The sequence below is a fragment of the Dioscorea cayenensis genome, chromosome 16 (genome assembly GCF_009730915.1).
Source record: "Dioscorea cayenensis subsp. rotundata cultivar TDr96_F1 chromosome 16, TDr96_F1_v2_PseudoChromosome.rev07_lg8_w22 25.fasta, whole genome shotgun sequence".
Lineage (NCBI taxonomy): Eukaryota > Viridiplantae > Streptophyta > Magnoliopsida > Dioscoreales > Dioscoreaceae > Dioscorea > Dioscorea cayenensis.
Window position 1 is genome coordinate 8,312,838 of NC_052486.1, and position 14,193 is coordinate 8,327,030.

A 14,193-nucleotide genomic window follows, 5' to 3' on the forward strand; every position below is an offset into this window, starting at 1 on the left:
TCAGAAATATATGCAAATCCTTGTTCGAAGTAACAACAATATTCTGAACCCAACTACACAACAATTTACTTTAACATGACCTGATAATATTGCGAACTGATGAACATGTTCACCACATCATTCTTGATAAAGACATACAATTAGCATGGTTGTCAGACCCGGACCGGCCCGGCCGGTTCAACCAGAAAAACCGGGAACCGGCCATGTGACCGGTCCGGGCATGACCTTTGAACCGAGTATATAAAAACCCGGTATTAATTTAATGACCCGGCCGGTTCGACCGTGAACCGGCCGGTTTACCCGGTAATCCATTGGCCCGGATAATAAGTTTTAAAAATAAATAAAAAAAATAAAGGTCACGGTGGATGGAAAAGAGGCCGCAGCTAGAGGAGATGGAAGAGAGACGGAGGCAGGGATTTGCGAGGGAGATGGAAGAGAGATAGAAGAGAGACGGTGAGAGTTGGATGCGAGAGAGAGAGAGAGAGAGAGAGAGAGAGAGAGAGAGAGGAGAGACTCAGAGAGATGGAAGAGAGACGGTGAGAGCTAGATGCGAGAGAGAGAGATTGGGTGGAAGGGGGCGGCAAGTAGACGAGAAAGAGAGAGACGGGGGAGAGAGATTGTATTTTTAAATTTTGTTTTTGAATTTTGTGAGTCCCGGGATTGAAGTCTTGGGACTTGGATTAGGGTTTTTTTAATATTTTATATATTTTTTAAAAATCTATATATTACACTAAAATTTTGAATATTAAATTCATTATGTTTTAGATATTTTAAAAATAACAGAAAAGATATAAATTAAAATAATTATGTTTTTAAATTATCAAAATATAAGTTAAATTATTTTTTTATCATTATTAATTATTATAATATTTTTTTAATATTTTATTATTGACCCCGGTTCAACCTCGGTTCGATCTGGTTGAACCCATCGACCCCTGACCCCTGAACTCAACCGGGTCAATGCCCGGGCTGGGTCTGACAACCTTGACAATGAGCACATTCTGAATGTAACCTGAAATGGTGGGAGAGCTTATTCATAACTGACAGTGGAAAAACAGTTATTCACAAAGCACAAGCAGTGTTTAGGCCAATTTTCATTCAATATAATACCATATCATTTAAAAAAAAAATTATGGAGAAGAAGAGAAGACAAACATAAAGGACTTGTGTAATTTGAAAGGTTAAAAATATCAAAAAGTAAAAAACGAAATCAATCCAAAAACCTTGTTAAAATAACATGTGCTTTTGCCATCACTCCTACAAATCACATCCATACCTCTTCTCTAACATAATCTGGCTGAATCACACTTTTTTCAGATGCTCAATATTAAACAAAGATATCAAAATTGGTCTCTAAATCAGAGAAAGTTCTCTCAGACAAAATAGTCATGGAGCTATGAAAAATGTACTGCAAAAAACATATGAGAACATGATAACCACTACAAAACAATGGTAGAAAAGTCAATGTGTAATTAAACTAATTTAATAAATTGTCTACCTCTATCTACATTTCTGGAATTCAAATAAATTCTCAACCTCTTTACTTTAGGTCCTGACACAAAAATACTCCTGCAACCACAACAAGAAGTTATCTACATAAAACCTGTCTGTGGGCTATGGTTAAGATAAGATTGAAGTCCTGCCTCTTGCCCTGCAAATGGGTTACCAAATGGATTGCTGCCCTCCAGACCCATTGGTTGCTGTTGCTGTTGTTGCATTATAAGTGATTGTTGCTTGGCCATAGCAGACATCTGCACATTTGCGGATGGTGCTACGCTATTGGAGGCATAGAAAGGATCTTGAGGATATGGAAGAGTCTCGAACGGATTTGGGGCCACCTGCCCCATGTGGTAGCTCCCATTTTGGTTAGCACTTCTGGCTATCGCATCATCGTATAAACTATCTAATGTTAGTTGGTCTATCTCACAAGCCTGCCGATGGAAAATATGATCAGCTTTCGTATATAGCACGATGATGCATATGGTTAGCTTATCATGAGCAAGTGATAAAAGTGCAAGACAAATGCAAATTACCAGTTTAACCTCTATAGCAGAACTTTCGGTGGAACTAGCAGCACCAACGAGTGCAAGCTCCCACCCAGAAGTATCACTTGCAAGATCAGAAGCTACCATAGCATTTGTAGAGTTGCCTGTAATCAGGATAATGTAAATTAAAATAATGAACAATAGAACTCTAGGGTAAAAATGAAATAAGCAACAATTACTTCCACCATCAGTAACAATGGCAAGAGCAAAGGCATTTTTCTCCTCAAGCGCATCTGCACACTTGCCAAAATCATCTAAACTCTGTGATGAACAGAATCAATCAAATTCCAGGCAAATTTTGAGTAGAAATCTAGTTACTCAGACTGTATGTACAGTCAAAAATCTTACCAGTAAATCAGTAACAAGTGCTTCTGCAGGAGGAGGTTCAACTGTAGGTGGTTCGTGAGGTACTGAGGCTGCTTCAGAATTTGGTCTTTCTTGATCATCGTTTTCTTTCTTCTGTTCGATGGCCAAGATAGGCTGGTGCGCTATTTCTAAATCAGCATCAGCCTGATGATGTTTGCAATTTAAAAATAAGAGGTGCCTCAAACCTTTTAGATATGCGTATAAACTCATTAGCAAAGGATAACTAATCTAAAACATTTACAACTTCAATCCCACTTTGAAAATTAATCCATCTTAATATTTCAATCATTGCCAAGTCAAATACCAATAGAATTCACAACCTGATGGAACAAACAGCATATTTGTAATATGAATGAGTACAAGAAAAAGTTGAGAGTTAAGAAAACCAAAAAATGGTTGTTCCAATGGAAACACAACTAGGACAAATCCCATGGACTTTGGGATCCCATTCACAAAGCTTGCCAACCCCTTTACAACACTATTGTCCCAATATGAACTCTTAACTCAAATATACATTTATCAGCATGACTTCCAATTGTCATACTCTATTTGGTAGCTAAGCAAGAGAGTATTTTTTTTTAAAAAAAATAATTTTATTGTGTATGCTCATGCAAAGAAAATTCCGAAAGGAGAAGTTAAAAAAGAAACAGGAAAGAAAAGAAATTTAAAGAAAACATAAAAGATTCAAAATCGTCCCAACCAACAGGTATTTTTCTCCCTTTGGATTTGTAGGTCCAGAAGGACAATATTAACCTATACTTGTTTTTTCAAAAGATTTTCCTCACTTAACTTTCCTTTCTCCCTTTTTATTAGAATTATTTTCTTGTTCCAGGTCTCTCAAGTATCTTGTCTTCTAGATCTCTGAAAGGAACAGGGAATTATTGGGAAAAAACCCCCCACTCTAGTCTAATTTGCATTTTAATAATTACCTTAGACCCGCAAGACAGTAATTAAGTTAATGTTGGCCACAAATTCATCGGTACAGCCCTTATCAGCCTCAGTAACTTAATCAGCTTCATGTCAGTTTAGAAATATAGTTTCTGAGCTTTCAAAGAGTATACATATATATATATATATCTCAAAAACATACTTTTATATGGTGTAATACACATCTTTACACAAAAATTGAGCTCTTATAGAGTATGCATAACATGTGCATGTGCATATCCATGCAAAAGTGAGCTCGTATAGAGGAGCAAATGGAAGCAAACCTTAAATACAAAGTATATATGCTTCAATCTTGGTCTAAGTATAAATGCAATTATAAATTTTTCAGTGGAAGGCAGAAAATCACGCATACATGAGGTTGATAAATGAACAGCAGCAAAAGTTGGCCTCAAGTGGAAAATCTCATGGGTTAGAGATGAAATTTTGGTTGTTTTGTCTAGAAAAAAGATGATAGCAGGAAATTTAGATTTTTGTCCAATAACTCCAAAACTAGGAAAATGTAAAAGCTTCGTAGTAATATTTCCAAAATCATTCAAGGATGATAGCAGTATCAATATCCTATTATGTCCACAGAAATTGCTCAAATTTACTTGAATATACCATATGCCTTTGGAGTGTTAAGGAACGTGAGGCATCCTTTACATACTCTTCCATGGCCGAGATGAATGATGCAGGAGGCTGCATATAAGTAAGCCAAAAAGGTTAAAAATAACAAGGCAATTAATAGGGAAATGTTTAGAAAAATTTGTAAACATGCAGAATTCAAAATCAAAGATCACCCTTGAAGAGAAGGCAAAAATATCACTTGGAAATAAAAAGATTTATAAGTTATAAACCTGTTCAACTTTAACAAACTCTTGGCCTGGACGAAGATCAAGGCCCTTACAGGTTTCATAGAACTCAGACAACAACTCTGCCTGCAACCAAAGGTACCAGAGAATAATTTAAGGCAAAAAATGAAATAACAGCTCTTATTGCGAACACCTCTCTTTAGGGCCAATCCTGAAAGTTTACATATTTTTATAAAAAAGTTTTAAAAAAAAGTATTGTACCTGATAGCCTGCTTTCCGATAAATTTCAAGGGACCTAAGAGCATCATGACGCTGCATTTCAAAGAACTAATAAAAGAGCACCATTAGGTTTTTTCGATCACCATTACTCTAACAACATGTCTATTAATTGGATTACAGGTATAGTGGTTTGCAACTTTGCACATACCTCATAAACCTCAAAATAACATGTGCACCCACAAAAAAGTCCAAATTGTATATTGTACATATAGCATACTAAACTATTGTTAAAATGACTCAATTTCTCATCTTCCTTGCTCCTACTATGATGTAGGAGTATGCACAAAATAAAAGGTTCTTCCTTTGTCAAAATTTCAAAGGACAATCATGGTGGCCATACATGCAAACTATCTATCCTAAGCATCTTTTCCAGGAGGGCATTAGAGGATAAAAAGATAATTCCATGAAATGAAACAAGAATTCTCTCCGATACAATTTCTTGAGCCTATATGTTCTTATTATTATTATTATTATTATTATTATTATTATTATTATTATTATTATTATTATTATTTTTATTTTTATTTTTATTTTTATTTTTATTTTTTTTAATACTCTCGACTTTAAAGGGGTACACATGCAATTACTGAACTTACAGAGGCCATATGCAAATCACACACGCAGAGATTTGTGGATGGAATGAAACCAGATGTCCAACCTTGTCAACAACATTTAGGGTGCCATCATTAATTGCATTGTATATATTTACACTTTCACCAGCAACCTATACAAGACTACAAGTCAGTCATAATAGAAGCTAAAGTCAAATAAGTTAAACCAGAGGATTATTCAAGCAATGCATCTACATACAATTGAAAGTGCATATCGAACTACATTGTTGTATACAGCTGCTCCTTCTGGCTGCAAAAGTAGCACACACCTCACAGTTTTGTAAATATAGCAAAAGTGTACCCTTCCAAACAGCATTACAAGCATCAAGAATTTACAGAAAGACACTGATACTGTTAAATGCTATAAATGCTATAACCTGGCAAGAGATGAGTCGGAAGAGAAGCTGTTGCAAAGCAGGTAAATGTTCAAGCAAGTCAATGGTGTCAAGTTCAGAAGTTCGCTGTCAACAAACATTATTTCAGAATAAGTTGAGCTAAAATGAAATCATGAAACACAAGTTAATCAGCATCCCATGAAACTTTCAGTGCTGCAAAGTCAAAAAATAGAAAACCAGACAGGCTATTGCTAAACTATACTACAAGGAACTATACAAATACTAATGAAAAAGGGACTAAAAGTTAAAGGACAAATTAAAAAGCCACGATTATTGCTGGAATTAAAGGAACCAACAAATCCTACTTTCTCATGGCATCTATCATGAAAAACAAGCATGGCTTTAGAAGGTTAATAAAATGGTAAATAGTAAAATTGAAATTTCTAATTTATGGGCCCACCGCATATCACAACAAGCCTTGCATACATCAATCAGAAGCACTTGCAGAAGAAATTAGTAAGATTACACCAAATAAAAAAAAACACAGATTATGAATTAAGTCAAGCATAGTCAACTTACACGGCGTTCAGTCTCAATATCATATTTCAGTACACGGAAGCATTCTAGTCGCTCCTCCAGATATAGGGCATAAGTGCGAACCCAAGCAGAATAATCCCATGCTTGAGAAGAAAAAGAATAGAAAAGTTTATTTTCATCTTTCATAAATAGTATTGCAACACTCTGCAACAATATATTCTGTGCCGCAACTTAAATCGCCATCTCAATCAAAAAGCATACAGCAGTTGTAACAAAGGACAAGGTGAAATCACTGAAATCTTTGAAAGAGGGAAAAATGATGCAATTGCTGAAGCTACAAAATAATTTTTTTCAAGTGCCAATTTATGCATATGGAACACAAAATATTTTCGTTCAAACAAAATAAAATACAAGAGCAAGTACCATTTAGACTTGAGCCATCTTTGAAATGTGATAGGTTAAGCATATGACCACTGCTCTTGGTGTAGTTGATAAGCTCCTCTCGAAATGATGGATCAACTTCTCTTAAAGCACGATGTATGACAATTAAGATTTTTATGGCAACCTACTAAAACAAAAGTAAATTGATTAGATGCAATCATGATTATCCACACAAGGATGCTTCAGAAACAATAACCTTTGTAATAACCAGTGAGTAAGAAGCCAGTGACCTCACTGGTCGTTTGAACCAAGAGACACATAAATAATGCAAATTTACCTTTCAAATTTGGATATACTTCACCTAATTCAAGCAAGTTTGCATTTTCTATATATAGTTACGCAAACAAAAATGACCTACATATCTATATGGCTTACTTTTAGTCTACTGTGCTATTCATTTTTAGCTCACTTTTCTTCAGAAATTCAAGTTTGAAGCACTAAACTGGGCTTGTATATATAGGTATATTTGTTTAATCATGCACGTCATCCATGATAAACGCCTATGCAACCTGTCCAGAGCAGACCAAGCGTCAGCAAAAGGGCATATTATTGTTTAATGAATTTCTTGTCTGATAAAACTAAAAGTATGAGTAGTGTTTTCAAAGATTGAATCCCAACCAAACCATCCATCAATATAAAAGAATAGGTGTAAACCAATCCAGATTTGAATTTCATTTGTAACAGAGTCTAAAGTTCAACAAGGTGGAGTTCCAGCAAGAATACATAATCAGTTTCTTGGTTAACTTCATGAGTCCTAACCTGAATTCAGTAGTGAATAAAAAGGGACTCAGTAATCAATAGTATTTTATTTGTTTATATATTGAGCAAACGCTCATTCCCTATTATATGCAAATCATTTCTAACAAGAATTTAAAATGTATTATTTATACAATTTGATAACTTACCATAAATTATATATCTAGGAGCTTTATTCGATTTCCAGTCCAATAGGCATCAGCTTCTTCTATGTTGCTTTTTGCCAATGATCTGAGTAATAGTTGCTACATTTGAGGATTATGTCTGCGTGCATGCGCGCACACGCGCACAGACACATACAGATAGGCACATAATGTCCGAGCCATTAGGCAGCAACTTCTTTTGTGTTACTTATGGCCAGTAATTTGAGGAAAACTTGTAATATTTGAGGACCACATCAACACAAACACACACACACACACAGGGCATGCCTGCTCATGTGCTAAACCTCAAATTGTTAAGCTAAAGTTTTAGCACAGAAACAATAAAAAAAACAAGTCACCAAACTAATGCTTGACACTAATAAATAATGGCCATATGGCTATTGCTGGAATAAAATTTCAGTGCAGATCTGGATAATGTAATAAAGCCATGTAGAATTTAGCATAAATGTTGTGAATAATTGTCAAGGTAAATATTGTCCTATGGTTCCCTCTCCTATCAGATGCAGCAGAGATGGAAATGGGTTTTCGCATAGCACAGTTTTTTTTATATGGATGTGTAGAGTTTACCTTCAAGGTGGGTTAGTTCTCTATTCTATAAAAACTAAAAGGATAATGTGAAAAAATTAATCACCATGGCTGGAAAAACATAAGCTAAAGAAAAGAAATGTTGGACAAAATGGGTTGAAAGAGCATACAGCCCAGTTGTGTGTTTTTGCAAGTCGTTTAGCAAGAGCATTTATGCAATATGCAACATCAGCACGGGGTCGTGTGGCTGAAACAGCATCAAAAATAGCTGCACAAGATTTGAAGATGAACATTGTTACAACATTGTCTCACAAATGACACCGTTCAAATAAGATAGAAATTTACAGTTTGAAAGAAATATCAATAGTGTTGCTTGTGAGAAGAAATACTGTGGCTACCTTCCTCTTGAATAATATTAATGATATTAATAGCTAATGGAGCATATGTGCAAGGAAATTGAGAAAAAGAAACTAGAACTCACTTCTTATATGTTTCTGCTTTGCCAATTCCTCCACATGATTGGTGGCTTTGATAATTGCCACATCAAGATCCTGGATGAGAAATTAGGAAAGAGAATGGTTGTTATCCAAGAAATACCCACTGAGAATTAGGAAAATTCAGTATCTTAATAGGAAAAATAAAAGCTACAAAAAACTATAAACACTACCTTGTAATAATAGCTGTTCACTTTGGCCAATCCAACTGTTGTGGAGTCTTTCAATGCTCCAAGAACTTTCCTTAAGCTCTGTTGAGTACTATCACCACCAGCCATTATTTGCCTCTCCTTGTTTTTGATGGAGAGAATTTTATGAGAAGATTATATACTTCTGAAATATATTTTTGTACAGTTAGATAAGTATTGCAATGAAGGCTACAATAAATGCAAACAGAATGAATGGTTACAGAGAAGTTTAATTTGTTCGTGTTAGATGAGTTGAATTTCCTAACAAACATGAACTCGAGGGGCTCAGAATTGCAAATAAGTTTCTCAATAGGTATTCAAGCACAAAGCATGCATTGAAATCACTAGTTGAGATTCATGTTTTTTACCAAAATAAAATAAATGCACACAAAGAAAAAGATGCTGCTTCTTATGCGACACAAAGGACAAGACTAATCTCACAATATACAAGATTAAATCATTTATATTTCTGAACAATCATGTCCAAAAAAAAATTGCAAATAAAGTTCTCACTACATTGACTAGAATAGTTAATGCCAAACTTTAGTATCATTCTAACTAATTGATTGGGAAGGCATAACTTCTGTTCAATCTGATTTTGTTTATTCATAACTAGTAAACATTGATGGAGATCATCTGTTATCAAATTCGCGTACGATGGACAGATCCTTCATCAAGTTATGTACCAAAATATGTAAACAGGATTCGTTACACCACTAATTTCTCTTGTAAAAAACATATGGCTCACAACAATGAAAAGCACTTGCGGAGTAGGGTTATTCAGCAAGTAAAATCAATAATAGGTAAAAATATTGAATATAGAAAACTTAGAATGAACATATTATTAACCATGACATATGATAACTGCAAAGCAAAACTTGGGAAAGGTGCCTTTAAATAAATACACCAAGAAAGAAGCTCCAGATGTTAACAGTGCAAGAAAATACAATGGAACAAAGAAATGGCAATTCCAATTGAAACAAAAAAATTGTCATATTGTCATACAAGTATATAACCTAACTACACATCAACTCTTCATACAACACTCAATTAAGATACTCATTGTAGTCAGCATGTGAAGTATGCGGTTTGGCAATGAATTGGAGAAGGCCACGAAGATCAAAATGATCTTTAAAGACCTCACACAATATGATTGTTCTCATGGTATACATCTAGTACCCTTTAGCAGAGATTGATGGTGTACAAGCCTAAACACAACAAAGCTAACCAGAAACCAACGATTCATCTTCAATTACATAAGTATAAAATCAATATATCGAGACAATTCCACAGCATAATTCTCATCAATCCCTAACTTCTACCTTAGGTAGATGGATCTAGCAAAATTATTCGCCAAATAAATATATATCCTTGCACATGACATAAATTAATACTCAATTGCATAAGCACATGATGAACATATGTAGACTCTTCCACAAACGAGTGTTCTTTAATACTCATCTCCCCATGACTTCTTTATAGAAGCTATACCACACTGCTGAAAATGTCTAGGATGCTAAGTAGCTGATGGTTGCACTACCTATTTCTTCTATATCGACAGTTGTCCTATTGTTTCTTCCCGGTAGTGTGGCATGGATTACGGAATTTCCAGTTTAAACCTATAATTGAATTCCATCAAATGTCACAAAAAGCTAAAGGCAAGAAAAATTCAAGATGCTATACTTAGCTTTAAGCTTTCCTGAGAAACAGAGAACTCCCAAGAGCATGGCATAGACTTAAGTGGACACACATAGATAAAAAGGCTCAAAGGTAAATTTCCTAAAACAAAACTGAATTTGGCCATATCTTTTATTAACAAGGAACTAGAACCCAATCACAGTTAATCAAACAACCAAGTAAAAAACTGTCAGCATTATAAAATGCACCATGTATTGCAGGTAAGGCAATTGTCAACAAGGCCAATCATAGCATAACAGAACAATAAACAAGGCTCCTTCCAGTGACAAATCCAAAGAACTTTCAACCCCCCATAATTTGAGAGTAAAGATTAAACAAAAATCCAAACTAACACAAATAAAGAACATTTGGATGTATGAACATGCGGAATCAGCATTCAAATATATATATATATATATATATATATACATATATAAAAGATTCCACTAAGGAAAGGACCAATCTGCATCTCTAAAGTGTTTATTAATCTTTAACATGTTGAATGAGAAAATAACAATATAGAACCTTTAATAACAGTTCCCCTAAAAAAAAACAGAGCATTTCCTCAACAGCAATAAGTTTTCACCAAATTTACCAAAAAGGAAAAATAAATGCCCCACAAAATTCTAATTTTTGAATAGAATAAGAAAATTATATCTACCTATAATCCAACCTCCAACATTCAAAAATAAATAAATAAATAAAAATACAACCCACAGCTAAAATTCCAATTCCTTGGAAAACCCAAAACAAATCACAACCCAGAAGAAAACCATCACAGGCGATATCCATCACCGTTAGTGCATCAATGGCCACAAAACATTTCCTCGAACAACGAAATCCTTCAAATTACTCGAAATTATGGAGAAAAATTAAGCTAATGCTAAGGTTTTACCGAGCGAGGGATCACGCTGGGATTATGAATCTGGGATGCAAGCTGATTCTGTTCTCTCTCGCTCGCCCGCAGGGCGGTCAGAGTATTTATATGCGGTACGAGTTCACGGCATGAGTAATTAATTGTTAATCAAGGGTTTAATTTAATTCAAGGGTTAATGACCATCTGATATCAACTGACATTAACACCCCTTGAACCAGATCACTATTTAGAATAATTTGTTTTGCCATGCCAAAAATAAACTCCTTATGCTTCTTTTTGTCTGTAACAAATTAACGTTTGTTTTTATCTGTCGTTTTTTAATATTAAAAAATATTTATTATATTTTTTTAAAATTACCCTTAAAATTATATTCAACACTCTTGTTGGAATTAAATATGAGAGAGAAATCTGAATATATAACTTAGGGGTAATTTTGGAAAGATAACTAATTTTTTAAAATTTTGTAAAATAATTAAGTTTCTTGATATAGGAGATTAGGTTAACCACGACAGATAAAAAGGAACGAATGGAGTGCAATTTTTCTTTGACTTTCAAAATTAAAATGAAAAATAGGGGCGAGTGTAGGGACTAGTGGTGTGTTATCAAGTGATGCATGGCCACGACGCATGGTCAAATTCATGGACTAAAGTATTATAGTAGTATCGTTTATGTATTGCTCAGGATACTGTTTATTAGATTTAGGTGAGTTCCTATGGGAGATGGTGCATACGCATTCTTCCCTTATAAATCATAATAAATAATGCACTTCCGCATCTACTTGTCTCTTAGCAGCATTTATCGCATTCATTAAAAAAGAATTTTAGGCCAGAGCATGTTTCATTCTCAATCTCCCAATTAGTCATCAAAGTTTCAATTTTATTAATTGAAGCATGTACTTCATATTTGATGTAATGTGCATCCTTCGTCTGTGTTATTTTGGATAAACTACTAGGTTTTTTTTTAAATATTATATATTTTTATTTTAATTATGTAAATAAGTATTTTTAAAAAAATACTGATTTAGGCAAAACGGTGATTAAATCACTATTTTTGTATTCATCAAAGGAAAACGACAAAGGATTTGACGCATGGAAAACAGTAAATCCTCAATGGTTTTTATTTTTATTTTTAATTTTTACATGCAGCCAAGACTTTGCATGCAGTCATGCAGACATGTACATCCATGTACATCCAACCCTCTTGTACATTCACCCTCTTCATCTTTCATTCTTCAGCGCTACTGTTATATATCTTCTATTGATATCTATGTTATTTAATAAGTATCTAAATGTATGTATTTTCTTATATGTATTTTATACACTTAGCATGCATTTTGTTAAGAATTGATGCTCGTTTTATGTTTAATTGTGTGTTATTTACTTAGTAGGGCACAAAGAAGCCATGGAGAACATGAGGATACAATTAGGGCAAAAAGAAGGAGAAAACCAGGTTGTGCACTACTGTAGTAGATTTACTGTAACAGATATACTGCAATAGTTTCATTGTAGCACCTTGAGATTTTCCGAGGCAGAAACTTTGGCCTAAGTCATGAAGCCTCCATGCGGGCTCTTATCAAACCCGTATACCCCCCGGTATTGACCCCAGTATACAGCGGGAATTTATCATTTTGGCTTCGTACGGTCTTCATACGACCTTCATAAGACCCGTATGGCTTGGGGGTATAAAAGGAGTCTTTTAGGGTTGGAGAAAGAGTTCTTGGGCACAACTAAAGATTGTGTTGATTTTTTTCTTACATCTTGATTCTCCAATGCTTTGAGCTTTAACTCTTTTAGCTTGTGTGACTATCAAGAGGCAATGAAAAGACCCTCTCAAGAAGAACAGTCGCCATGCATTGAACATCACAACAAGCTTCAAGAAAGTTTTTTAAAAGTCTTCAATAACTTGTCCACTTCCATAACTGTCAAGAGGCAATGGAGAGGTTTTCTCAAAGAGAGCTATCGCCATGTATTGAACATCGCGGCGAGCTTGAAAAGAGTCTTTAAGAGTGTTTCAATAACCCATCCACTCCCGTGACTGTCAAGAGACAATGGAGAGGCCCTCTCAAGGAGAGCAGTCACCATGTATTGGACCTCACGGTAAACTTATAGGGTGTCTTATGAAATTACCAAAATACCCCTCATCTTTGCTAAAAAACCCTTTTTTCTTCTTTTCTTTTTTTCCTTTTTGCATTTAGACCCTCTAGCTTTTTATTTTTACACATTTTATCAAATTTTGCAAATAAACCCTCAACTCTCATATTTTCCATGGATTTTGCAGTTAAACCCTTGAGCTTTCATATTTTCACACAATTTTGCATATGTGTCCTCAAAATTTTCCTTTTCTTTTTATTATTATTTTATTTATTTTTATATGAACCAAGAGAGAACTTTAGTACAATGCATGGCATGACTACATGTGTGTAGTATATTAACTTTGGTTCATGTTTGCACATTAGCAGGGTCAGGAAGAGGAAGGATGCATGTGGGCCTAGCATAATAGATGAAGCATGCTTGACTTCTTTAGCAAAAGATGCATGCATACTATAGTTCATCAAGAAAAGTAGCGCATGGTTTTGCATCGGACATGTCAAAATATAGGTGTCATATGTAATTGGGACCCATCATGAAAGAGATTTACATGGGATGACAAAGAATTTTTTTAAGAAAAGTCTAGTCACTTTTACATGGAATTGGCAACCAAAACATATATAAGATCATGCATGAATTTTTCTTTGTATGGAGTTTCATAAGAGCATCTACCTCCTTAAAACAATATCTATTCAACGAACCTCATAAGTATATTGAGGATGTTGACTTCTTGGGCTCTGCAAAGGTGATGACGGTGGCATAAGCCATATATCGTCACCACCACAATGTCCTCCTTCTTATATTTAGCCAGGGTGGTGACGGCGACATAAGCCATAAATCAACACCACCATACTGCACTTTTTCTCATCCTCAACTCTTTTTCTCAATTTTTTTTAGGGTAAATTATCTAAATAGTCACTCAACTTTTTGGGTATTCCTATTTAAGTTACCAAACTTTTAAAAATTTTAATCAGATACCCAAACTTTAAAATCACGCCTATTTGAGTCACCGGCGCTCACGTCGTTAACGGCAATCCAACTTGTCATGACACATCATCACGCCACATGGCAG

The 14,193-nt window shown here is 34.7% G+C and overlaps 1 protein-coding gene across 2 annotated transcripts; it reads right to left on the reverse strand.

Annotated features, from left to right (window-relative positions):
• Window positions 1-1,358: 1,358 nt before the first annotated feature.
• Window positions 1,359-11,100, reverse strand: LOC120278759 (putative clathrin assembly protein At5g35200). 2 transcript variants are annotated; one of them, XM_039285486.1, is made up of 16 exons: window positions 11,053-11,100; window positions 8,466-8,625; window positions 8,280-8,349; window positions 7,969-8,066; window positions 6,336-6,477; window positions 5,955-6,055; window positions 5,418-5,501; window positions 5,240-5,290; window positions 5,088-5,153; window positions 4,412-4,477; window positions 4,196-4,276; window positions 3,960-4,037; window positions 2,394-2,555; window positions 2,231-2,306; window positions 2,034-2,149; window positions 1,359-1,931 (listed from the first exon to the last, which is right to left on the reverse strand). In XM_039285486.1, the coding sequence occupies exons 2-16, from the start codon at window positions 8,568-8,570 to the stop codon at window positions 1,593-1,595; spliced, it is 1,635 nt and encodes a 544-aa protein (XP_039141420.1). In that variant the 5' UTR covers window positions 8,571-8,625; window positions 11,053-11,100; the 3' UTR covers window positions 1,359-1,592. The 2 variants fall into 2 exon arrangements, with proteins under 2 accessions (XP_039141420.1, XP_039141419.1); XM_039285485.1 differs by having other exon boundaries at window positions 2,225-2,306.
• Between the last annotated feature and the right edge of the window lie 3,093 nt (window positions 11,101-14,193).

Excerpts from the sequence above, each read along its gene's own strand:
- LOC120278759 (XM_039285485.1), bottom strand. The coding sequence starts at position 8,570 with ATGGCTGGTGGTGATAGTACTCAACAGAGCTTAAGGAAAGTTCTTGGA. Across the intron at positions 8,067-8,279 it reads AAAGCAGAAACATATAAGAA|CTATTTTTGATGCTGTTTCA; the intron begins GTGAGTTCTAGT and ends AATCTTGTGCAG. Across the intron at positions 4,038-4,195 it reads AGTTTGTTAAAGTTGAACAG|CCTCCTGCATCATTCATCTC; the intron begins GTTTATAACTTA and ends ACTTATATGCAG.